The 27,306-nt window shown below is 46.3% G+C and overlaps 1 protein-coding gene across 3 annotated transcripts; it reads left to right on the forward strand.

Annotated features, from left to right (window-relative positions):
* ptpn5 (protein tyrosine phosphatase non-receptor type 5) lies at positions 1 to 25,951 on the forward strand. 3 transcript variants are annotated; one of them, XM_013131659.4, is made up of 15 exons: positions 1 to 86; positions 603 to 663; positions 12,748 to 12,858; positions 15,971 to 16,262; positions 17,699 to 17,821; positions 18,134 to 18,226; positions 18,700 to 18,953; positions 19,750 to 19,942; positions 20,292 to 20,376; positions 20,484 to 20,563; positions 20,779 to 20,916; positions 21,054 to 21,164; positions 21,358 to 21,518; positions 21,750 to 21,863; positions 22,650 to 25,951. In XM_013131659.4, the coding sequence occupies exons 4-15, from the start codon at positions 15,978 to 15,980 to the stop codon at positions 22,741 to 22,743; spliced, it is 1,731 nt and encodes a 576-aa protein (XP_012987113.1). In that variant the 5' UTR covers positions 1 to 86; positions 603 to 663; positions 12,748 to 12,858; positions 15,971 to 15,977; the 3' UTR covers positions 22,744 to 25,951. The 3 variants fall into 3 exon arrangements, with proteins under 3 accessions (XP_012987113.1, XP_019900513.1, XP_010864612.1); XM_020044954.2 differs by lacking the exon at positions 1 to 86 and having other exon boundaries at positions 344 to 663; XM_010866310.3 differs by lacking the exons at positions 1 to 86; positions 603 to 663 and adding an exon at positions 12,090 to 12,628.
* Positions 25,952 to 27,306: the final 1,355 nt, after the last annotated feature.

Here is a 27,306-nt window from a genome sequence, read left to right on the forward strand (position 1 = left end):
GATGGTGGCCGAGGCTGGCTGGAGGAAGGAAGGAAGGAAGAAAGAAAGGATGAGCAGCGGAGATAGAGGGAGAAAGAGAGTGAGAGGTGGGTGGCAAAGTCGACAGCCTGGGAGAAGAGGAGGGGACAGTGGGGCTGATCAGCACTGTTATGATTCCTCCCTCCCTCCTCCCTCCCTCCTCCCTCCCTCCTCCTCCCTCCTCCTCCCCCTCTCCCTCCCCCTCTCCCTCCCCCTCTCCCTCTTCCATTCACTCTCTTCCTCTGTTTCCCTCTCTTTCTCAATCTCTTCGATCTTTCTACCTCTATGTCCCTCTCTCTCAATCTCTCTCCCTTTGTCTCTTCCTTTCAAACTCTCCCTCTCAATCTCTGTCTCTCTATCTCTCGCCCCCCCCTCCCTCTCCCTCATTCTGGCTCTGTTGCCAAGGCTACCGTACAGCCTCTTGCTGCATATACCTAAACGAGGCTGTCGCCTGTGGATCTATCTTTCTCCTCCAGGAAACAAACAAAAGAAAACCCATCACAGACGCACACACGCACACGCACACACACACACACAAACACAAACACTTCCTGAGTGATAACAGTGGTCTCTTTGGATTGCAGTGTGTCGAAGGGTTGAGCTGAGCGCGAAGAAGGATGGTAATGTGAGGAGAATCACACCCAGGTAAGAACTCTATAACCCATACTGGTGATGACTGTCTGTCTGGCTAAACCATCCTGGTGATGACTGTCTGTCTGGCTAAACCATACTGGTGATGACTGTCTGTCTGGCTAAAACATACTGGTGATGACTGGCTCTGTCAGATTAAACCATACTGGTGATGACTGTCTCTGTTTGACTAAACCATACTGATGATGACTGTCTCTGTCTGACAAAACCACACTGGTGATGACTGTCTCTGTCTGACTAAACCATACTGGTGATGACTGTCTCTTTCAGACTAAACCATACTGGTGATGACTGTCTCTGTCTGACTAAACCATACTGGTGATGACTGTCTCTGTCTGACTCAACCATACTGGTGATGACTGTCTGTGTCTGACTAAGCCATACTGATGATGACTGTCTCTGTCAGATTAAACCATACTGGTGATGACTGTCTCTGTCTGATTAAGCCATACTGGTGATGACTGTCACTGTCTGACTAAACCATACTGGTGATGACTGTCTCTGTCAGATTAAACCATACTGGTGATGACTGTCTCTGTCTGACTAAGCCATACTGGTGATGACTGTCTCTGTCTGACCATACTGGTGATGACTGTCTCTGTCAGACTAAACCATACTGGCGACGACTGTCTCTGTCTGACTGAACCATACTGGCGACGACTGTCTCTGTCTGACTGAACCATACTGGTGACGACTGTCTCTGTCAGACTAAACCATACTGGCGACGACTGTCTCTGTCTGAACATACTGGTGTTGATTGCCTAGTGCTGTTCCCCCTGTCTCCGTCATTTGCTTTCTCCTCTCTGTGCTACAACATGGAGTGAAGAGCAATGTTTCAAAGGTGGGGAGGGAGCCGTGTGCGCCTGTGACACTTACGCCTTATGCCAGAAACACGCAGAAACATTTTATTGAGACACTGTCGTCACTGTGCAGCGTAGTGTCACTGAACGTCTCGGTACAGGTTTTGGCGCGTGGCATGTTTTGTCAATGTAAGAAGACAGAAGTAATCGCCCAGGGATGCAACAGCTCCCATCCCAGTGGGTTTCATTACGGATGCTCTCACACCTCGCTCGCTGTGCGGTTTGATCTCTCCAGCTCGCCGTAGCGCTGTACGTGATATGAATGGTGTTCTGTCTCTGTATGAATGACTACCGTGGAGTGAATAGAATATTTCGTATCTACCTCGGTCGTCTGACGCCGCGTCGATGCAGGCTGTAAAAAAGATGTGTGATTTTCCTAGAGTATACAGGATGTTTTATGCGACTGTGTACAGCTTGATTTCGTTGATTATTTTCTTTTGTCTATTGTGTATTTAACCGTTTGCAGGAAGTCATGCAGAGACCACGGTCTCTTTTACAGATTAACTTTGCAGGAACAAATCAATACACAATTAGACTACACATACTGTATCTACATAAATATTTATAACAGAATACAAGAAAATCAAAACATAATTATAGAAAGCAAATGCATTGTTCAGTGAACGGGCCTTCTAACATCCTTTTCGATTCTCCTTGAGGCACTAACTAAACCAACTTTAAAGAGTTTTGAACAATCCACTTGAGGTGCAAAACGATCTTTCTAATTTACATTGTCATTTAGCTAGTGCTCTTATCCAGAGCAAGTTATGTACTATATTATTGATTGCAAACATTCAGTGCCTATAGCAATGTATTAATGTTTATGTTGCACTGGGGAACAGTGTTAAGTGAGCAAATTTGACGCTGTGGATGATATGTAGCCTGGACATTGCGAAACAGGGCTATTTGGTGCAGTGGGTAATGACACTCCTGCTTTTACTCTCAGTAGAAGCAAGGTGGCAGCTTGGTGGCAATTGAAGGGCTGTCCATAGCTAGCCATTCCTGAGTATAGGTAACCTGAACATCTGAACCATTACCACAAGGTAAGGAATGGCGTGTGGTCCACTGAACCCATGATATAGCACAATACATTATGATAAGCAGCACCTAGCAGTGAGGCGTGTGAGGGCGTGCTTACTCACCTGACGATCCTAGTTAGGCCAGAGCCACCTGAAATTCCTGCTGACAATGCTACAAAACAATCAAGTAAGACCACTGCTACACCTAGTGGGGCTGTTAATTAACTTTTTGAAAGATACATTTTGTCAATCCAAATGGTTGGATAATCCCAAGGGCAGACATGATTGCTAAGGTCTCTATCCTCTGTATGCAGGCATAAATCCACAGACACATTTGTATGTTTATTTTTATTAAAACAACCCTGTTTCCAAAAACAACCCTGTTCAGGATGCTCTGTAAAATGGAAAGAAAAACAGAAGGCAATGATGTGCAAATCATTTTGTGAAGGTGCGAGTGTAACAAGTGCGTGACGCAAAAAGGGAAAAGAAACAAAATGGATGATAGTGTTAGAAATCAGCCATTTCGTATAGTGGTTGTAATAATTAGCATACCCGTTTGTCAAGGGAGAGAGAAAGTATATTATTTATTGCAGCATTAGAAAGTCTTGTTCATGAGGTTACGGACCTGGTCTTCCTTACACAACCTCAATCTCATCTCAGTCAATCTCTTCTCCCTGTAATGTTGGTTACCAGCTAGCCTATACATTAAGGGCGTTTCTAACTTTTTAGAAGTCAACCCCCATGCCATATGGCCATCGTAAACATTCCTGTCATTAGAGCGCTACCTACTGAGAGATAATCTAAACAGAGAGGTTTCTGTTGTTCTCATTATCTAGGCACATTCACTTCCAATGAAACGTACATTCATATTGTAATTGTTAATGCTCAGATTCGACAATAGCAATCAATAGTCTTTCTTTTATATCTTCTTTTAAAGTTTGAACAAGTGCACCAACATGGTCACGACAGCACAAATAATAATCTGTGAGGTGCAGTGGGTGAACAACAGAATATAAACACAACTAAACAGTGATTGGAAACAGGTGTGTCCTTGGGATGGGCTGCTGCCGTCTCTGTCCTGCCGGTGGTTGAAACAGCGGCTAGCCGGAGCTCCGGAGAGGAAGGGGAGCCGCCGTGTCATGGAGAGCAGACGTTACAGTACGCCCCCCCCAGGCGTTGCTCCTGATGCCGCCACCCGCCGGCAACCTGGATGACCCAGAGGGCGAGGAGCAGGCTGGTCCGGACGGCGAGCATGGAACTCCACAGTCAGGAAGGGGTCACAGATGTCCACCACCCGGACACAGCGGCACTCCTCATGGCCGTACCCCCCCCCTAGTCCACCAAGTACTGGTTCCAGCCCCGCCGCAGCCAGGAGTCCTGGATTGAATTCACTCGATTGGCCCCCCCCCCACCTGCAGGACCGGATCCCCCCAGCAGACCAGGAACCACTGAACTGAGAAGAGAGACATGGAAAATGGGTGAGATGTTGATGTATGGTGGAGTGAGCTGGAGTGTGTATGAGACGTTATTTACCTTCTGGAGGACACGAAACGGCCCCACATACTGGGGCCAAAGCTTACGGCAGGGCAGACAGAAAATTCCTCATGGACAGCCATATCTTGTCCCCTGGGCGGTACTCTGGGGCGTCTCTCCGCCATGGGCGGCTGAGCAGACCTCATCTGACTTCCTGAACCTCTCCTCCACAGCCTGGATGTCACTGGAACCCCCCACCCAGGGGCACAGGGAGGCTGGAACCTGAGTACCTCCTGGAAAGGGATCAGACCTGTTGAGGAATGGTGCAGGGACTTTTGAGCATATTCCACCCAGGGGGGAAAGTGTGTCCACTCACCTGGACGGCTCATACAGTAGGACTGGAGGAACCTTCCCAGTTCTTGATTAGTGCGCTCTGCCTGCCCCTTAGCCTTCAGGTGATACCTGGATGTGAGGCTGACCTCTACCCCCAGCCTGGACATGAAGGCTTTCCAGACACGAGATGCAAACTGGCGGCCATGGTCCATCACAATGTCCTCCAGGACTCCATACAGCCGGAACACCTGCAGGAACAGCACCTCAGTGACCTGTAGAGCAGAGGGGAGACCAGGTAGTGGAATTAAGCTAACCATCTTTGAAAACGTTCACTTCCATGGCGATGGTGTTCTTCCCCTCTGCTGGCAGTAAGTCCGTAGCAAATTCCACCACCAGGTGTGACCAGGGCCTCTGAGGCACTGGGAGAGGATGGAGCTTACCTGCTGGAGTCGTTCGCGGCGCCTTAGACTGTGTGCAGACGGAGCACGACATGACATAGTGTCACAGTCCTCCCCATACCAGGCCTCCAGTATTTCAGCCCCTGAGCGCCTCCAGGGTCCGATTGATGCCCCGGATGTACTTTAGCTGGTGTGGTGTGCACCCAGGTCATCAACCGGCCCTGCACTCTCTGAGGCGGGTTAAGGAAGGCCTTCTCCACGTCTGGGTTCCAGCAGAGGCGTTGAGGATGGCCTTACAACAACGACATGAGTGGCGCTGTGATGGTGATGATTCCTTTGATGAACCGGCGGTAAAAGTTGTCGAATCCGATGAAGCTCTGTAGCTCCTTGACGGTTTTCAGGACTGGCCATGACCTCACTGCATCCACCTTCATCTCTTCCAGCTTCACACCCTATGGAGCAATGTGGCATCCTAGGAAGGAGACGGTTTCTCCACTTTGGCAAACAGACTGTGCTGTTGAAGGTGCTTTAAAACAGCACGGACATTGGCCACGTGGTATGTTGGGAAGTAGATCAAAATGTCAATGTATACCACTACGTACCTCCCCAACATATCCCAGGACACCTCGCTTAGGAATGAAAAAGCTGGCTGAAGCAGGGGCCGTAGAATGGTGGATGTGGCCCTGCTCCTTGATGAAGGTCTCCAGTGCGTCCTTTTCAGCCATAGAGAGTGGGTAGCATGGCTTCTGGCAGGAGATCAATGGCGCAGTCCCAGGAGCAATAAGGAGGGAGACACCTGGCCATTGTGGTGGAGAACACCCATTTAGGTCTGCGTACTCCAATGGGATGTTTACTGGGAGGGCGCCCGCGGGGCTCTCCATGGACGTGGCTCCATACATCACCATCGAACAGGACTTCCAGCACCCCATCGACCCTCCCAGGATTTTCCGTTTGCCCCAGGCGATGTTGGGGTCGTGCTGTTGGAGCCATGGAAGACCCAGGATGATGGGGTGTATGGACAACGTCATAACCAGCAGTTCCAGTCTCTCTCGATGGCAGTTAGTCACGTGGGTAATCGAGCCGGACCCCACAACCATCCAAAGCCTGTATGGGCATCTAGGACCTCAAACGGCGCAACGGCAGCCGGAGTGCAGTGACTAGGGCCTGTTCTACCAGAGTCAGGGCTTAAGAGGGGTGAGAGGGAAAACCTCCAGACAGCGCAACTGGACAACAGAAAGGACTGGCAATGTCACATAAGCGCAAGGCACCCACTGTGCCCGACATCACTGTCTGTGTACTCACCCCCTTCCTGCTCCACTTCAGGGCCAAGGAGCACCCCTTCCGGAAATGCCCTTTCTCTCCGCAGAACAGGCACAGACCCAGACAACTCCGGCGTTCTCACGGTCCCAGAGCTGCCCATCAATAGCTATGAAGGCATCCAGCGACACAGAACTGCTTATGCAGGCCAGTTCCATTTGGACCTCCAATCCCTTGCGAAAGGCAGTCCTTAGAGCCAGCTTGTTCCTTCCGCTGGACGCCGCCCCCATCCGGAACGATAGGGCATACACCGAGGCCAGCCTGTTGTCCTGCATCTTGCGCAATAGTCGCTCGCCCCCATCCCGACCCTCTGCAGGATGGTCAAAAACTTTTCGGAATTACACCCTCAGTTCCACAGACCCGCTATTCCACAGCGGCTTTGCCCATTCGAGGGTACACCCAGTGAGAAGGGAGATTATCGCGGTTACCATCTCGTAGTCGTAGACCAGCTGGTCCTCGAAATACAAATCGGAGGAAACCGCGACATCACATGGGATTGCCGTCATATTTTCTGGCAAGGCTCTCCGAAGTTCCCTAAACAGTGATTGAAAACAGATCTGTCCTCAGGATGCGCTGCTGCAATCACTCCCCAGCCAGTGGTTAGTACACCGCCGAGGTGGAAGGCCGGAGAGGAAGGGGAGCTGCTACATCATGGAGAGCAGACATATTAGGACAACATAATAAATGTTGAAACTGAGAAATGTTATTGTTTCTTAAAAAATATTTCCCACTTTGAATTTGATGCCAGCAATACGTTTAAAAAAAGCTGGTACAGGGGCAACAAAAAACTGGCAAAGTTGTGTAATGCAAAAGAAAGAGCTGGTGGAACATTAACAACTAATTTTGTTAATTGGCAACAGGTCAGTAACATGCTTGGGTATAAAAAGAGCATTCCAGAGATGATGAGTCTTTCAGAAGTAATGATTTAAGAGGATCTCATTATCTACGGTACATAATATCATTAAAAGATTCAGAGAATACGGGCGAAATATCTGCATGCAAGGTACAAGGCTGAAAACCATTATTGGATGGCCATGATCCTCGAGCCCTCAGACAGGCACTGTATTATAAACAGACGATTCTGTAGTGGACATCACTGCATGGGCTCAGGAACATTTCCAAAAACCATTGTCTATGAATACAGTACACTGCTCCATCCACAAATGCAAGTTAAAACTCTACCATGCAAAGAAGAAACCATACATAAACAAGATCCAGAAATGCTGTTGCCTTCTCTGGGCTTATTTAAGATGGACTGAGGCAAAGTGGAAAACTGTCCTGTGGTCTGACAAATCAAAAATGTTAGTTATTTTTGGGGAATCATGGACACCGAGACCACTGGCTAAAGAGGAAAGGGACCCTCTGGCTTGTTATCAGCTCATAATTCAAAATCCAGCATCTGTGATGGTGTGGGTGTGCATTAGTGCACATACAGTAGCATGGGTGATTGCACATCTGTGAAGGCACCATTAATGCTGGACAATAATACAGGTTACGGAGCAACATATGCATCCAGACAATGTCTTTTTTAAGGAAGGCCTTGTTTATTTCAGCAAGACAATGCCAAACCACACTCTGCACATATGAACACAGCATGGTGCCATTGTAAAAGAGTCCGGGTGCTAAACTGGCCTGCCTGCAGTCCAGACCTGTCACCTATTAAAAACATTTGGCACATTAAGAAATAAAAAATATGACAAATGAGACCCTGAACTGTTGAGCAGCTGAAATCCTATATCAAGCAAGAATTTCAAAAAAATTACTTTCAAAACTACAGCAATTTATCTCCTCAGATCTGAAACGCTTACAGAGTATTGTTAAAAGAAGAGGTGATGCAACACAGTGGTAAATATGCCCGTCACAACTGAAATGTGTTGATGGCATCAAATTCAAAATGGGCATGTATTTTCCAAAAACAATAAAATGTCTTGGCTTCAACATATTTTGTCTTTGTACTATTTTCAATTAAATATAGGGATAAATGAATTGCACATTGTTTTCTGCGTCATTGCATGCAGCGTCCTAACTCTTTTGGAAACAGGGTTGTAAAATATACTTGGTTTTACCTGCAATAGGTACCTGTTTCACTTCAATAAAGCATTTGAAAGGCAAGCTAGGACTCCAACAGAACATGGTCACTATCACTGAATAAGAAATATTATCAGTAATTATATGTTTCTAAACAGCTAAATGCAGTCTGGTTCAAGCCCTTTCAAGAAAACTCATAACTGTTTCACAGTGTTAAAGGCCATATACTGTAGGTCAGTAAAACTCACAGTTTTTCTTCTTTTCCATACGCGGAATAGCATCATTTAAAACCGTAGAAGCAGAGACAGTACTATGACTGAGTCTAGAATCAAAATCATGTGAATTCAGGCTACATTTAGAAATGAAAAGGATCTATGTTGAGTATTTGCTGGGATTAATAATGTTTTTGACTTGGCAAGAGAATTTTGAAATGGCGTGATGATTATGTAGGTCACATGGGTCACCCTCTTTGTAATCACCTTCCCGATTAGGGGTACCAGAAAATAACCGCACGGTTCCAAAATATGAATTAAAAGCTTGACACTTGCAATATTGTATTTATTTTTGCTCTGCTAATATGAAAATGTTCTCTAAATAGTGAAGTGAATTGTTGAATCAGGGTGAGGGAGATTTCTCTTCCAGAGAAATCCCATGTGTAGAACCTTTAAAGATACTGCAGTCAGAGGAGCAGATAGCTACAATAACTGAACTAGTGTGGGCCAGGAGTCTGATGATTTGAATCTTCTTCTCAATCTATCTCCAACGTCTACCTAATGAAATATATAAATGCCTAGATGTGGGTGTGTGTGTTGGTGTGTGTGTGTGATCCAAGCTGCTGAGGGAGGCAGGTCCGTGTTTCTCATGTGACTGTCTCCTGTTACTGTCCCATCATCAGTTCCAGTAAGAACTTCCTCCTCCTAGTGCTGCAGTGTGTGTGTGTGTGTGTGTGTGTTTGTGTGTGTCTGTGTGTGTGTGTGTCTGTGTGTGCCCAACTCTACCTCTGGCCACCTCACCCACTCATCTGGAAGAAAACAACATCACATTTCCATTTTAGTCATTTAGCCGACACTCTCATCCTGAGCTGATTATTATTGATTGCACACATTCAGTACCTAAAATACTTCACACATTCGTTTTGTTACAGACAGGGAAAGAATAGTTGAACGAGCCAATCGGACGCTGGGGTTGATTAAGCTGGGCGTGATGATACTACGGCCTGCTTGGAAATGAAGCCGGTCAGCCGGGTTAACACCCCGAATCTGTCTTACCATGTCGTGTTCAGTGACAATGTATAGTTAACCCCCACCCCGAAACATGTTCCCCTCACAGCTCAGGGGGTGGGTGCCACTTTGGTTTAATCTTAAGACCGGGTAAAAATTGTAATTCCTGCTGGCGCAACAACACCAGTCTACCCACGGACAGATCACTGGTCTGTGGCAATTTTAGTTTCTTCGAAGCGTCCTCTCAAATACAGTTGAGCTCATCTCTTGCACGCCATCTGCCGCTTTTGCTAGTTCAGATGTTCGCACATCCACCCCCCCGGAAATAAATTGAGTTTGCTGGCTAATGCGCACAAGATGGAGTTATAGGTTCTGAGATCAGTCTTTTAAAATGAACAGGTGCAGGTCTCATCCACTTCATCTGGACTTGGGATAACTCCCGGGTCTCTACTCAGGAAACATTTCATGCCCAGGACCAACCTCAACCACACATGGGATATTGCCATGACCTGTCATTTACCTCGCATTTGTGTGCAACTATGGTGGATGTGTAACCGGGCCAGGACCTGTACGGCTCGGCTCAGCTCGGGTTCTGTGGTGTTAATTCATGCATGAAAGTAGGGGTACTAATCTGAATCGTACAGGATCTGAAACGTCAGGACATAAAAGATTATCTGAATCCTATTTAATGTGGATCATTGTTATGCGAAATGTGTCTTTTCTACCGAGGCGTGGAAAGTGTGACGTGTCATATGGTGGTCTTTTTAAAGAGCTTTTTCATTTGACTCGTTCGGTCAGAGGACTTGACATTGTTCTGCTGTTGCTTGACGGAAAGGTTATTTAGCCAACCAACATTTGGCTACATGAGAACAGCTTGAATGTTATATGAAGTTTTGTCAATTCTGTGGCGAACGGTGATCAAATGAGGATTCGGCCTCTGTTTGTGCTGCTTTGATTTGGGTCTCTTTGTCTCATAATCAGACTTTATTAGCTGTATTGTACAGGACACACGCACATTAGCCATTCTAAAATATGTTGTTTTTTTAAACGTATAAACGCATTATTCATGAACCTCGCTGAGGGGGTCATTTTCAACAATCTGAATCGTGATCACAGAGTGCGTAGCCGTGCTGGCCATAGTGTTTCATTGGTCTTTTCTCCTACTCACACAAATTATCTCCTACTCTAAATGGTTTGCTTGTTTGTAACAGTGTTTTCTGGCTCGGAATGCATTAACAGTGGGGCCAATTAACTGTGCATTTGCTGTTTTCCATTATAGTGGGTCCATTTTCTTCTAGAATGATCTCAGTTCAGTGAAATATAGAGTGGTCTTTACCTTCAGACCAACACCGGAGAGGATCTGAACCCAACTATGAATCATGCAACATACTTCATAGAGTAGATATTATTCGTATCAATTGATTAGTTGCATGTTTCATTAACAGCAGGTGTTGACTGCCAGTTAAAAGCTTCCTCGGTCCTTCTAATGGAACTTTATCTCACGCTAAATGGATCAACAGACAAAAACCTAAAACCCAGCAGGTTTGCTGGTTTGACTGAGGATTTTGTGCTTGGTTCTCGGTACGATACTTTAGCCCACAGCTGAGCTGGGTGACTAAACGACTGCTGCCTTCAGGCTCTACAGTAAAGAGGCGGGGGGGCTCTCGCTGTCAGGATCAACAGTGATACATCATTGTCTGTGTGTGTGTGTTCTGTATGCTCCTCGTTACCACGGTTACCGGAACGCCAGCTTCACTCACTGTGCCTCAGAACAACCTTCACATCAAATAGTGCCGCTGTCCTTCTATTCATTCATCCGTATATTTGTCTGTCCTTCTGCCCATTTATCCATCCGTCCGTCCATCCATCCGTCCGTCCATCCGTCCGTCTGTCCATCCATCCGTCCATCCATCCATCCATCCGTCCATCCATCCGTCCATCCATCCGTCCATCCATCCATCCATCCGTCCGTCCATCCATCCATCCGTCTATCCATCCATCCACCCATCCGTCCGTCCATCCGTCCGTCTGTCCATCCATCCATCCGTCCATCCATCCATCCGTCCGTCCGTCCATCCATCCATCCATCCGTCCATCCATCCATCCGTCTATCCATCCATCCGTCCATCCATCCATCTGTCCGTCCATCCGTCCGTCTGTCCATCCATCCATCCGTCCGTCCGTCGTCCATCCGTCCGTCCATCCGTCCATCCGTCCGTCCATCCGTCATCCATCCGTCCGTCCATCCGTCCATCCATCCGTCCATCCATCCATCCGTATATCCATCCGTCAATCCGTCCATCCCTCCATCCTTCTGCCCATCTGTCTCTCTGTCCGTCCATCCATTCATCCATCCATCCATCCATCCCTCCATCCTTCTGCCCATCCATCCGTCCGTCCATCCGTCATCCATCCGTCCGTCCATCCGTCCATCCATCCGTCCATCCATCCATCCGTATATCCATCCGTCAATCCGTCCATCCCTCCATCCTTCTGCCCATCTGTCTCTCTGTCCGTCCATCCATTCATCCGTCCATCCATCCATCCCTCCATCCTTCTGCCCATCCATCCGTCTGTCCGTCCGTCCATCCATCCGTCTGTCCGTCCATCAATCCATCCATCCTTCTGCCCATCCGTCCATCCATCCGTACATCCATCCATCCGTACATCCGTCCATCCATCCATCCATCGAGATGAAGAATCTTGGTGGACTTAAACCATCGCTCTCGATTGAAAACACTTGATGCTGCAACCTGTTTGAGTTGAGTGTGTGTGTGTGTGTGTGTGTACGTTGCCATGGCTACTGGCCAGCGTGACTGGCGTCATCACTTCAAATCCACCTTCACAGTGAGCTGCGAGAGAAAAGGACTCAAAGCAGCACCTCTCTGTTCAACACTTGCGCTCACACACACACACACACACACACACACTGTGTGGTCTCATGTTCTGCTGAGCTCACCCCATTCATTCAGCAGTCCAGTAAAAGAGGAGAGGAAAGGAAGAGCAGAAGAGGAAAAGAGACAGGAGAAGAAAGGGAAAAAAAGACAGAAAGACAAAGAGAAAGACGGGGATGAAGGCAGGGACAGAGGAAACGACAGAGCAACAGTGAAGCGTGCACAGCCTACAGATCGGACCGTCTGACTAAGTATCTGACTGACTGGCTAGCCGGCCGACGGGCTGGCTGACTGACCGTCTGGCTGACTGACTAGATGGTGTCATTACCTGGAGAGAAAAAAAATGATCGCCAACTAGTTCACCTTCCACCTCCATCCTCTTCCTGTCATCACATCCAAGCGGGAGTCGAGCCGAACGTAACACCTCTAGATCACACCCGACCACTTCCAATCTCCTTTTCAGAAGGAACACGTCCTTTCACCGCTTGGATATTTTGGCGTACCCACATTCCCATTTTTCTATTCCTCTTTTCCAGGACTGATTCCGTCAACCGACATGGCCGACAACTGGTGGTTGCCACGGGAGACAGGATTTTGAACTGATCATGTGATCTGACTTCCTTCCCGTACCCTGAGACCTTTCATAGGTAGGTCACTTGACCTCCTCAGACATACTCACCCACTGGCATCATTCAGATTAACAGGCGACAAAGTGAAGAGTTTGGAGGTGAAAACAGAGTGTATTTACAAAAATGAAGAGGAGAGGCAGTTAGCCTAGCGGTAAGAGCAACTGACCAGTGACTGACCCTTTAGAAAGGTTTCTAATTCAAATCTTGATGTGGACAAGGTAAAACAAATCTGTTGTTCTGACATGAAGCAGATCAGTTAACCCTAATTAATCTGGATAACAGCAACTGGTAAATTACTAAAATATAGATGTAAACATTACGTTGTGAAGTATCAGAAGATGCAATACAATCGGAAATACACATGGATTGTAATATTCTCAAACCTGGTTAGATTTGAGGTAATTAAGGTGTAGAATTCACAGATAACCTATTTAGTAAGTAGTAAATATTTTCTATGATGCCATTTACATCTACTGTGGTCAGACACTTGTGAGGTCTGTCAGGTGCTCATTAAACAGTTACTCCTCATGACTATTGATATAGAACCGGTTATAAAACTCTAAGAGGGATACACAAGGTTCCAACTACACACACAAACATACAAGCACAGACACACACACACACACACATACAAACATACAAGCACAGACACACACACACACACATACAAACATACAAGCACAGACACACACACACACACACATACATACAAACATACAAGCACAGACACACACACACACACACACATACAAACATACAAGCACAGACACACACACACACACATACATACAAACATACAAGCACAGACACACACACACACACATACATACAAACATACAAGCACAGACACACACACACACACATACATACAAACATACAAGCACAGACACACACACACACATACAAACATACAAGCACAGACACACACACACACATACAAACATACAAGCACAGACACACACACACACACACACATACAAACATACAAGCACAGACACACACACACACATACAAACATACAAGCACAGACACACACACACACATACAAACATACAAGCACAGACACACACACACACACACACACACACATACAAACATACAAGCACAGACACACACACACACACACACATACAAACATACAAGCACAGACACACACACACACACACACACACACACATACAAACATACAAGCACAGACACACACACACACACACATACAAACATACAAGCACAGACACACACACACACACATACAAACATACAAGCACAGACACACACACACACACATACAAACATACAAGCACAGACATACACACACACATACAAGCACAGACACACACACACACACACACATACAAACATACAAGCACAGACACACACACACACACACATACAAACATACAAGCACAGACATACACACACACACATACAAACATACAAGCACAGACACACACACACATACATACAAACATACAAGCACAGACACACACACACACACATACATACAAACATACAAGCACAGACACACACACACACATACAAACATACAAGCACAGACACACACACACACATACAAACATACAAGCACAGACACACACACACACACACACATACAAACATACAAGCACAGACACACACACACACACATACAAACATACAAGCACAGACACACACACACACATACAAACATACAAGCACAGACACACACACACACACACACACACACATACAAACATACAAGCACAGACACACACACACACACACACATACAAACATACAAGCACAGACACACACACACACACACACACACACACATACAAACATACAAGCACAGACACACACACACACACACATACAAACATACAAGCACAGACACACACACACACACATACAAACATACAAGCACAGACACACACACACACACATACAAACATACAAGCACAGACATACACACACACATACAAGCACAGACACACACACACACACACACATACAAACATACAAGCACAGACACACACACACACACACATACAAACATACAAGCACAGACATACACACACACACATACAAACATACAAGCACAGACACACACACACACACATACAAACATACAAGCACAGACATACACACACACACATACAAACATACAAGCACAGACACACACACACACACACATACAAACATACAAGCACAGACACACACACACACACACATACAAACATACAAGCACAGACATACACACACACATACAAGCACAGCCATACACACACATACAAACATACAAGCACAGGCATACATACAAACACACAAGCACAGACATAAACACACACACGGACACAAGCACACAAACAACAGAATTGCGTTCAGAGTGAGGATCGGAAATTTAGCATCCTTAACCAAATGCTTAACCCTAAGCCTAATTCTAACTCTAAATGTAAACTGAACCCCAAGCCTAAAAAACAATATTACCAATGTGAGGACCAGCCAAAAGGTCTTCACTTAAATAATGTAAAACTCAAACAAGGTCCTCACTTTGATAGAAATTCTGGTACTCACATGTTTGTCAGAAATCAGGCAAATGAAGGCATCACCTTTATTAATAGGGAAAGACAGAAGAGTGAGATTAATAGAAACTAAGAGCTCTGTCTTTGTATGTGTGTGTGTATAGTTCATTGTGTGTGCGCATGTGTGTGTGTGTGTGTGTGTGTGTGCGCGCACACTCGTAGGTACATGCGGGCGTGTGCCCATGTGTGATGTCGGCGGATGATTACGGGCAGGGATGAGAGGCACTCTGTTGCCATGGAGATGGACAGAGCCGTAAACTCTTTCCCCCTGACTCATCCCTCCCCCTATAACAGAGCCCACACGCAAGCACAAACACACACACACACACACACAAGATCCTGATCTCAGTGAGAGAAGAGCATCCGGAGATGAGGGCCACTCCATGCGATGCACCTGAATAGGCCCAACAACACCCCCCTCCACACACACACACACACACACACACACAGGTTCATCATAGATGTAGCATCACCTGACAGCTGATTTGCATCCAAGCCCAGTGCCTCCCGCCAGAGTGTGGTTGATCCTACGTGTTGTTTCCCATCCCCTCGGCGGTCCGTCTCAGGGGCGTCATGACCAGACGACTCAGCAGCTCCAACCGTTCCCACACGGAGGACTCCGTGTTCCTGAAGCCGGACGAGGAGCCCACGTGGCTGGACGACCCCCCGAGGATGGGCAACAACCTCTCTCGGGCAGGGAACGCCGCCCCAGCGAGCTCCATCCCGGGCGACGGCGACGGGCCCGCGGGGCCCCGGAGAGTCGTGGGAGACGCGGGGGACCTGTGGAGGGACAGGCTTTACGCCGCGGTCATGGGGATTCACTGGTGTGCCGTGTTCTGCACCCTCTCCCAAATCACGGTGGGTCAGCCGACGGGGCTCTTGGCTCTGACATTATAGACAACCCGAACCAGGGACGTGGCTGGACGTGTCCTATTTATAAATATGAGTATACAAGGAACCACAGGAGAGGGTTAGAAAGAGGCCCCCGAGCCACGCAGGTGTCTAAGGCACTGCCTCACAGTACGGCCGTCATTAAACCGAGAAGTCTGATTAAGGGCTTCTGACAGCACGCTGCGGTGCCATGGCAGCCGTCTGGGGTGAGAACAGGTAGTCTGTCGCGTTGGTCCGCCTCGTCCGGCTGTAGCAACTCCTTGCGGTGGGTCGGGTTATGGGCCGGATGAGGCGTGTATGTCCAAATACTTCATAGTTGAGTGAGCGGCGCAATGAGGAACGGAACAGATGGGCGAGACGTGCCTGTGATTGGCGCATCTCGGTCTTCTGCGAATGTCGGTCAGAAACAAAGGAAAAGTACATTCAAAATGCTGTCGCCTTTGTTTTTCTGTTCTTGTCACACCATTTATGGCAACTTGCCCTGTCTCATTTGAAAAGGTAACGAACAAGAAAATATTCAGGCCTATTTCTAGGGTAACGTCCGTTGATGATTTATTCATTCTGGGGAGAAAGGACAGGTGGAAGATTTACATAATCATTGTGAATGCTGTTATGACATCAGACTGAAGTTAGTCACTTCACATCTTTTTGATGTTATTAAGACCTCTTTCTTTTCTCTCCTCTTCCTCTTACACTCATCCTCTCCTCTCTTTGCTTCACTTCCCTTGCCCTGTCTCCTCCCGTCTCATCCTCTCCTCCCGTCTCATCCTCTCCTCCCGTCTCATCCTCTCCTCCTGTCTCATCCTCTCCTCCCGTCTCATCCTCTCCTCCTGTCTCATCCTCACCATTCCTCCTGTCTCGTCCTCTCCTCCCGTCTCATCCTCTCCTCCCATCTCATCCTCACCTTTCCTCCTGTCTCATCCTCCCCTCCCGTCTCATCCTTTCCTCCTGTCTCATCCTCTCCTCCCGTCTCATCCTTTCCTCCTGTCTCATCCTCTCCTACCGTCTCATCCTCACCTTTCCTCCTGTCTCATCCTCTCTTCCCGTTTCATCCTTTCTTCCTGTCTCATCCTCTCCTCCCATCTCATCCTCTCCTTTCCTCCTGTCTCATCCTCTCCTCCCATCTCATCCTCTCCTTTCCTCCTGTCTCATCCTCTCCTCCCGTCTCATCCTCTCCTTTCCTCTCGTCTCATCCTCTCCTACCGTCTCATCCTTTCCTCCTGTCTCATCCTCTCCTCCCATCTCATCCTCTCCTCCCGTCTCATCCTCTCCTTTCCTCCCGTCTCATCCTTTCCTCCTGTCTCATCCTCTCCTCCCATCTCATCCTTTCCTCCTGTCTCATCCTCTCCTCCCGTCTCATCCTCTCCTTTCCTCCCGGCTCCTTCTCTCCTCTCGTCCCTCAGGGTTATTGGGTCTTTTTCATGGTGGACGGTAACGGGCTTTTCTCTGCCTTCTACAAAGCCTTGCAGCTCTTAGACACTTACCTGGGCGTCCATCTGTCTTTCAACCCTGTGTTTGGAGTGGACGTGAGTATCACTAACACTGTATTAAAGCCTGAGAGAGGTTTGATAGAGACTCAGGGCGTATTTTACTCCGCTGTGATTACATTTAAATGGACCCAGACCAGAGCCCATGTCTTTATACTGTTTGTTACATACAGACTTGCTGCTTATTGAGTCAATGTGACATCCTGTTCGTCTGACACATGACGTTCTGCTGTCTTTGTCCGGCTCTTCTTCGAAATATATTATTCTCATTAAGTTAATGGTTAAATTCAATGAAAAGCTAGCAGGATGTATGTCCCACGTGTGTGTGCGCGCGCGCGTGTGTGTGTACAGTCCCTCCGTGTCGTGGCGGAAGTGGAGAAGACCAACAACTACTGGGTCCTCCAGGCCACCGTAGGCATCGGCGTGGCCATCGTTGTCTTCATGGTAGGTCCCTCTCCTGCACACCGTGAAAAACGCTGCCCGCTGAAGGAAACAGTTGAAGCCAAATATTTTCAAGCTCGGCAGTTTACGTGGCGGCGACAGAAGCTGAACTGCATAGCTAACATAAACTATTCTTAAAATGTTTACATCTCTGAATTTTGCATGTCTGACTTTTGTGTCTCTAAGTTTTGCATCACTAAGTTTAACAACTCTGAGTTTACTATCAATAAGTGATTATCTTCCAGTACGGGACAGTAAAGAGTTGGGCGTGACAGGTTGTTCTGCCTGTCATTTCTCCCCCACAGGTGGGTATCAGTTCTCGTAGTGGGCAGAAGAGGGCAGCACTTGAAAAAGATGCCCTCTGCTTTTCAAGCGCTTGTCTCATGTCCCCTTATTCAGCTTGTGAGGTCTACAGTAACCTTGGGCTGGCATGCCGCGTGTTATGAAAGGGTACTTCTTCCATGCTGTGTCTCCAGATCGTCCGTATTGCGTGTGAACTGGGCCGCTGGGAGGCGTGGCGGTCCTCGGCAGCAGTGACCGACCACGGGGACAGACGTCAGTCGGTGAGTCGCCAGCCTTCCTTCACGCTGTCAGAGTGGACGGACGCCCAGGAGGACCTGATGGACCTGGAGGTGGAACCCCAAACACCCGTCCTGGACCTGGGCCTGGAGACCCGGACAGAAGGGGACAGCACCACCCTTTCCGTCACACCTGTGGGCCTGCAGGAGAGGTCAGTGGGAGGACAGAGCTGGACAGTTTGCATCTGCAGGGAGGTCAGTGGGAGGACGGAGCTGGACAGTTTGCATCTGCAGGGAGGTCAGTGGGAGGACGGAGCTGGACAGTTTGCATCTGCAGGGAGGTCAGTGGGAGGACGGAGCTGGACAGTTTGCATCTGCAGGGAGGTCAGTGGGAGGACGGAGCTGGACAGTTTGCATCTGCAGGGAGGTCTGTGGGAGGACGGAGCTGGACAGTTTGCATCTGCAGGGAGGTCAGTGGGAGGACAGAGCTGGACAGTTTGCATCTGCAGGGAGGTCAGTGGGAGGACGGAGCTGGACAGTTTGCATCTGCAGGGAGGTCAGTGGGAGGACGGAGCTGGACAGTTTGCATCTGCAGGGAGGTCTGTGGGAGGACGGAGCTGGACAGTTTGCATCTGCAGGGAGGTCTGTGGGAGGACGGAGCTGGACAGTTTGCATCTGCAGGGAGGTCTGGGGTGGCCATTGGGTTAAGGGTCGAGCCAAATGACACACAGTCAATTCAGGAAGTCAGTTGAATTGGGGGAAAAAAGCTCACATTTTAAAACGTTTGAAAGAAAACATTTTTCCCCCTTCAACTCTTATTCACCTCAACCCTGGCACGTGTTCCTCGGCTGCTGTTAGCCCCATGCGCAACAACAACAGGTTCTTACGTTTAATCGTTCAGCAGACATTTAACCCGGGGCAACTTAAAACCTAGTTAGGTTGGACGACCACACAACCCAGTAGTAAAAGGTACACCTCACTCAATGTGTGTATGTGTGTGTGTGTCAGGAGGGGCTCCAATGTGTCCCTGACCCTGGACATGTGTTCTCCTGGCTGTACGGAGCCATATGGTTACGGGGCCCAGCTCTCGCCCCGAGACCACACCGCTAAAGAGTACCTAAGGGAGGGAACCAACTGCCTCACCCCGGCCCAGCTTCACACACGGGCTATGGACCACCAGGCCCTACAAGCTGAGTTTTATGTGAGTAATAGAAACACACACACGCAGACACACACGAACCCACACGCTCTAAGGCAATGAGAGACAGTTTGTGGGCGAAATGTGGACACAATGAAACACATTAGCATAGCCAGCTCTTTAGAAGATGCAGTATACATTTAGAATGAGATGCACCATCTCTTGCTCACACACACACAAATAGTCTCTCAGACCAAGAAAGGTCCAAACAATCGCACACCACCTTATGAGTTAGCGGTACACCCTGTTACTAAAAACTGTGTGTCTACTATACACACACATAATTCATCGTTTCCTATCAGCACAACCATGCATTACTAAGCTATGTCCATTGTTCTGTTGCCACTGACAGGAAACTCCCATGAACTTTGTGGACCCAAAGGAATACAACTATCCGGGCCTTGTGAGGAAAAACCGCTACAAGACTATCTTACCCAGTGAGTGGAGACACTGCAGACGGCAGCCATTTTGAAGTTGTGTTAGACAGGGAGCCGCGAAATCCACACACCAATAGGAGCTTATGATGTGACACTCGGTTTCCCAGACAGACACAGCCGAGTGGTCCTCCAGACGGCGGATGAAGATGACTTCCTCAGTACCTATATCAACGCTAACTACCTGCAGGTAAGTCCGTTTTAGTCCAACTGTTCCAGCGCCACCGCTACGAGAAGTCCCCGTACGAGCAGTGCTGGCCCCGTCAATAGGCAACAGGGCCCGTGGCTGTGGGGACCCCAGCGCTTCTGTCTCGCTTAGGGGCCAAAAGAGTGGGTCCGGCCCAGTGCACGTGTCCCTGTCAGAACTTCCCGGGCTCTCGGTTGAACTACCGTTACCGTCCTCAGGGCTACGGGGGCGAGGAGCGGTCGTACATCGCCACCCAGGGTCCCACGGTGAACACGGTCGGGGACTTCTGGAGGATGGTCTGGCAGGAACGCTGTCCCATTATTGTCATGATCACCAACCTAGAGGAGAAGAATGAGGTGAGGAGGGAGAGAGGCAGAGTGTGGGAGAGGGAGACAGAGAGAGAGAGAGAGAGAGAGAGAGAGAGAGAGAGAGAGAGAGAGAGAGAGAGAGTGGTCTGGTAGTGAATGTCTAATGACAACGCTGGCCACTTCAGAAATGTGCTGAGTACTGGCCTGAAGACTCTGTGACACACGAGGGCATCCAGATCACCGTCGTCACGGTAACCCAGGAGGACGACTACAGCCTGAGGTGTTTCACGCTGAAGGTGAGACTGACCTCTCAGATGGACACTTGCGTCCACACAGCTACACACTGAAATGATACATGAAACTAATATGACACAATGAAGTTCAGGTTGTTATGGTGACCCTTACAAATCAGACTCATCCGCTAAGCAGTGCAATCGGGATGAACATATAGGACATGTGTGTGTTTGTGTGGGTATGTGCATGTGTCAGTGTGAGGGAGAAGAACGCAGCCTCAGGCAGTACTGGTACACCTCTTGGCCTGACCAGAAGACCCCTGACAAAGCCCCGCCCCTTCTGGAGCTGGTACAGAAAGTGGAGCAGGCCAGAGAAGAGGCTTCGCCCACCAGTGGCCCTGTAATCGTCCACTGCAGGTAAAGTTGGAAACAATCAAACATCTATGGAGAGGATGTTTAACATATCTAAACCATTTCAAAGCTAACTCTACCCAATCAGCTTATCAAGTAATTATTCAACCCTCAACTATTTGATTCAGGTGAGCTAGTTCAGCGATTCGAGAATGATTCATTCAGGTCACTTCAGAAACATTAACCTGATTAACAGGTCTAATACACTCGGGCATCTCTTCCTCTCACTCCCTGCAGCGCTGGTATAGGTCGGACTGGCTGTTTCATTGCCACTTCCATCCTGTGTAGACAACTGAGGAGTGAGGGTGTGGTCGATATCCTGAAGACTACCTGTCAGCTCCGCCTTGACAGGTGGGTCAACCATCGGCTTTATTTTCAAATATCTGAATTGAACAGCAATGTATACGAATGGACAGTGCAGTTATTTTTATGAAATAAAAGATAAGATACTGTTTTTTCTTTTTTTTTAGAAACAATTGAAATGGAAAAAATAAAAAGTTAAAGAGACAAAAGAAAATGTAACTTAAACAGAAAGCCTCCCCAAGACCACTCCCCCCAATTCAGACCTGACTCCCAGTCAGACATGAACTCCTAGACTCGTCCACCATGGCTGACAACTCCATGGTGTCTGGCTCCCAAACAAAAATGTTCTCTATCCTTGTTCCTCAGTGTTGAATCTAGCTTTTCCTTAAAAATATAGAAAGACAACAGAGTCCCTGTCTATTTTGCAAAAACTTCTGAAATCATATCTAAAATAACTCCAAGCCCAATACTACATTACATGCAAGATAATAAGCGTACTGAAAGCTTAACCTGCATGTTACATATTACAGTGCAGCATTCTCCCAATAGGAGACTTAGATCCTATTACCTAAATCCCATTTAATTTGGTTAGATTTTGTCAAAGAAAATACTAAACTCTCTGAGCCAATTAACTAATATTGTTCCAATGCTTCAAGAGTATTTTATTTTTGAAACTGTAAAAACTGAAAAGTTCTTGGTGGGGATTGGGGAATCTGTTCAAGGACTCAGAAATTCCCTAGACTAATCAAGCCTCCATTTTGGTCTCTCACTTTTGACACCTGTCTGTCTTTTTCTCCTGATTGACCCCGTCTGTGTGTGTGCATTGTGCTCCAGAGGCGGGATGATCCAGACAGCTGAGCAGTACCAGTTTGTTCACCACGTCCTCAGTCTGTACGAGAAGCAGCTATCCCGCCAATCGGAGGAGTAAAGACACCCAACTCTGTACCAACCATACCTCCATCTTAACATCACCCTTTAACACAACCACAAACACTGCATAGACAACAACACACTGTCAGCCAAACGGCTTCCATTTCAGAGGCCCACATACCAGAATCCCAATATTACATTATCTTAATCCTGCCAGAAATTATTTTTAAAGGTCCAATGCAGCGGTTTATTCATGTAAGATTTATAGATTTTATCTTAGAAGTGAATTATTTCTGGCTAACAAATAAGTAGTATACTATAACTAAAGGGTCAAAGGAGAAACCAAAATTGCTTCCTAAGCAACAATCTATTTCTCCAGTAATACTTTTTCTACAACAAACTGGGGCCTAATTGGAGTATCTAAGAACTACTGGCAGTGAAGTTTCTTTCTAAAAATATATTTTGTCTAATCTCTTTAATGACCGTGGGGAAAGATAGAGGAAAGTTTTTGCTGAAAGAACAACGGGCGTGTTTTAACCCATGACGCAGCAGTACATCCGACATGGGTCTGTTCACGTTCTACCGCCTGGTGACGCTGCCACACCCATCCCAAACAGACTGACATCTTTTCAAACGCTCTCATTAAACATAATTAACGGAATTTACACAATTTCGCAGTATTATTCCAACCTCACAATGTAGAAATATTTGCAAAAAAAATCATGTTTTTGACAGCACTGGGCCTTTAAGTTAAATACTGTTATAAATTAATACAAAGCTATACTTATATGCTTTCGCAAATGATGCTCTAAAAGAAATGTAAACCACCAGCTAGCTTTTCCCGTCCTATCAGCAAATACGTAAAAAAAACTAATTTTCAAACGTCTTGTTTTTATGTAAAAAAATAAACTGTAATGCAGGCCTTTCGAACTCCTGATGTTTTCAGGAGCCACCTCGTCTTCAGGTTGCATGGTGCTACGCGTTCGTTACCATTGACCAAGGCATGTACCATAGAACTCAATGGAACCATAGAGGAATGTAACCATTAGGTGACTAGACATTGTGTGCAGTCTCAACAGTATTTCCATGCTTAAAGTATGTGCAGTCCGTTGGTCATAATAATGACCTCCATAGTGTTCACTGTCTGAAATACATCATAGCCTCATCGACTTCCAAGCAGAGTTGTCAATTTGACCGATGACACTGAGGGTGGGTGCGTCTCTACTCCTAGGTCTAATGGGTAATGACGTCACACACATATCCAGAGATAGTAGAAGAGACATAGGCGCAGGTTTACTAGTAAGAAAAGCACCTGCGACTTGTTGGAGGGAGAATATGCTACTAGCCTGTGGGTCGGTCTGTTTCTGCTTGTTTGCCAGCTTGTCATATACTTGTCACGCTTTGACAATGGTGTCCGCGAACAAACACATACAAATCTGACACCAGTCTAGATGTAAAACATGAAAGTGCACAAATGTAATTTAGAAACAAAATCTCAACCCTATTTGATGGTTTCCTTCTGATAAATGCCTCTGATAAAACGATGCAGGTGAATGCTAGGCAATCCGCCTCCCTCTCCGTGGCGTTGAACCAATGACGACTCTCCTATCGACAGTAGCCTGAACACATGCGTGATGTTAGCAGCCCATGATTGTTGTATAGTAGGGCAAGCCTAATCCGTATGAAGCACAATAAACCAACTAGGGTTTTCTGTGAAGTTCAGTTGTTAATGTTCTTTTGTGTATTGTGTTTTGACTGTGTTGATTTAAATGGTTTTGCATGTGCTGTACGGGACTTTACTAAGTCCGCAATCAAAGCGAAGTAATTGGTCGTCCAGCTTTGCGTCGTAAAGGTTTCTCCTATTATCTTGCTTGCTCTCTGTCAATGCTTTTGATACTGTTTGCTTTTGTGAAACCAACCAGAGATATTTTTAGAACATTTTGATACAATCCTTTCGAGTAGATGCCTTGTGTATATTTCCATTTCCACCACAAAGGAATGTAGCTCATACAGTGGTCAAACCGTTAGTTGATATCGCAAGATTTGACGAACAACAACAAAAGAGTGACAGCTACCTAAGTTACCTTACTGAATTGTTGAATATGTTTTTCTTCTACAGAATTACTTTGATGCCTCTAGGCTTTGCTTATGCTTTGCTTTACATGTCTAACGATATCACCTTATTTTCTTTACGACTTTCACCTCAGACCCAGTTTTCACACAGTCTACACGTTCCCCATCTGTGGTTCCAATTCAATCAAATATATAGGAATACCACACAGTCGATTCACTCTTTGTACCGGCCGGTGCCACTGTTCCTGTGAGGAACAGCTTGCAGCCACGGTTTAAATGTAGTTAACACCGTAAATACTTAAAGAGGTATACTAGGGGTTTTGGCCACTGGTTGTAAAAATTGCGCTTTTAAGCCAAAACTGTTCCCTGAAATGTTTACTATATCGTTATGTGCCCCATGTCATCAACACCACTCACTTTAAACTTGGAATTTCATGGCTAATTGACGTATGATGAATAGTCTACTAATAAATGATACACATATATAAATAACGTATTACAAATCCTGCCCAAAACCAGAGGTTTAAAAAATGGTTATTTTAAATGTTTCCAGACTGTATCATCATTTTGCCTACAGTGTGGTTGCCCTTAATGTCTAACTGATTGCGTTGGTGCCAGACCTGCATTAAAACAACACACGAAATATGAGCTATATGTATGGCAGCTAAACAGTGATACAGAGTTGTATGTAAGAAATCTAACAACTTTCATCTTGATTGAATAACTTGGTCTATTACAGCGAACATCACCAGGAGACAATCTATACCTTGTGGTTTAAGGGGGAAAGACACAGTTTAAAATGAGCGTAATTCATTTAGATGGGAAAAATGCTGATGTTGGTCAACTAAAACGTTTGAGAAACTTAAAAATGAAACTATGAGATCCTTTTCTGATAATGTTCATTGAGATTGACCCAACAGCTTTATTTTGAGTGATTGTTTTCTGTGCTGACTGGGTCTAATTCTGGCGATCATAGAAGATGATGGAAAGTTGGTTGAAAAGACATTAAAAAGACTTGTCTTTTGGTTGAAAATCGGTTGAAAATGTGTCTTTTCCACCAGTTTTGCCCTATGGGAAACTATCAGACCTACTCCAACTAACCGGCGAACAGCCTAATCTCTTGCTCTGCTACAATTGTATTGCTTTAAGTTTAAGTGAGATTTTGCATCCAAATAAAAGTAGATTTTCATGAATGTGTGTTGTAATTCATTTGTCAGCACTCTTAATAGTCTGAATCAAACTTGTTGTACTGCATCATGGTTTAATACTCCGCAGTCTGAGCCTGGAGTACCTGCTGTAGCGATAGTCAGTACAAAACTACAACCACTAGATGGCACACTATACAACGTAATATGCAGTGCTGTACTATTCTTAAAACTGCCCAATCTTATTTGAAGAACAAAAGACCAAGCTGTGACAGTGAACATTGGCACTAAAATTGTATTATTAGCATTTATAGGTATTAATATGGATCTATTGCTTTTTCATTTTATGCTGACGTTGCTATTGTATTTTGTGCGGAGGTCTATAATAGTGTGATTGGTTCTTTCATTTATTTTCCTTCATATTTTATTAAAGTTAGTCCATGTCTTGACTCTCTAGCAATAGTCTATATCCAATTGTGCCCTACTGACTCTCATAAAACGTGTGTTTATTTTACTAGCTACAAAGTTAACGGGAAAAAAATCCAATATTTGCATTCAAAATGGTGGTCAGAGATTTTATATTTCATTCACTCAGTGTTTTTCTAGCCATGCAGAGACATCACAGAGACTTTATCCAGACATATCCTAAACATTATCCCAAATGGACCCCTAAACCAGACACCTCATGCACATGTGGAGATCTAAGAAGGTTTGACAGGTGTAAGCAACCTGCCAGGGTCCACCTTGCCCTAGGGTAGGCTATGTGTAAGAGTCACTGCATTACTTATACCAAACAAATCCTCTTAGATCTTCACTACAGAATCACGGGTGACCCGTAGTGATGGTTAGAGGATTTAAATGGGAGGCAACTAATCCGAGCATGACATCACCATTGAAGGCAACCACCATTTTAATGTAGTCGTATGGTATGGGATCACAACTCCAACCCGGTCATCAGGAGGGATCAGTCATTTAATTATACCTGAAGTTACTATTTGGAGACAAGGAGATGGCCTCACTGCACATGTTGGAACGCATGCTTTATTTGCATGGATAAACAGATGAGACATCTTGGAGGCACAAATAGCCTTTCTGCCACAAATGCCAAATTCACCCGTTAACCCGACATCATACGAACTTGTGGAGATCGGAGTTGAGATCTGACAAGTGTTTGTAATATAGTAATAGTTCCATCTTGCCCTTTTAGGTTTCAACATATCGTTTATACCAATCTAATCTATTCAGATCGTATGAAGTGCATGTTGCACAAAGGTTATGTATCGTTTTGGGAATAAACCTCTCAGCAACCGTGCATGTCATCACCCCTCTGTTCCAGCGGTGGTTCAGCTCGTGACAGCCCTTTGCAGTGCACGCGACAACATTGAATAATCCTGCGCTTCTCC

This window comes from Esox lucius, chromosome 19 (assembly GCF_011004845.1).
Source record: "Esox lucius isolate fEsoLuc1 chromosome 19, fEsoLuc1.pri, whole genome shotgun sequence".
NCBI lineage: Eukaryota > Metazoa > Chordata > Actinopteri > Esociformes > Esocidae > Esox > Esox lucius.

Bases quoted from the DNA above. Each gene is read 5' to 3' on its own strand.
- ptpn5 (XM_013131659.4), top strand. From the start codon at position 15,978: ATGACCAGACGACTCAGCAGCTCCAACCGTTCCCACACGGAGGACTCC. The intron at 21,519-21,749 runs GTAAAGTTGGAA...CACTCCCTGCAG, and splicing joins CCTGTAATCGTCCACTGCAG to CGCTGGTATAGGTCGGACTG. The intron at 21,864-22,649 runs GTGGGTCAACCA...ATTGTGCTCCAG, and splicing joins TGTCAGCTCCGCCTTGACAG to AGGCGGGATGATCCAGACAG.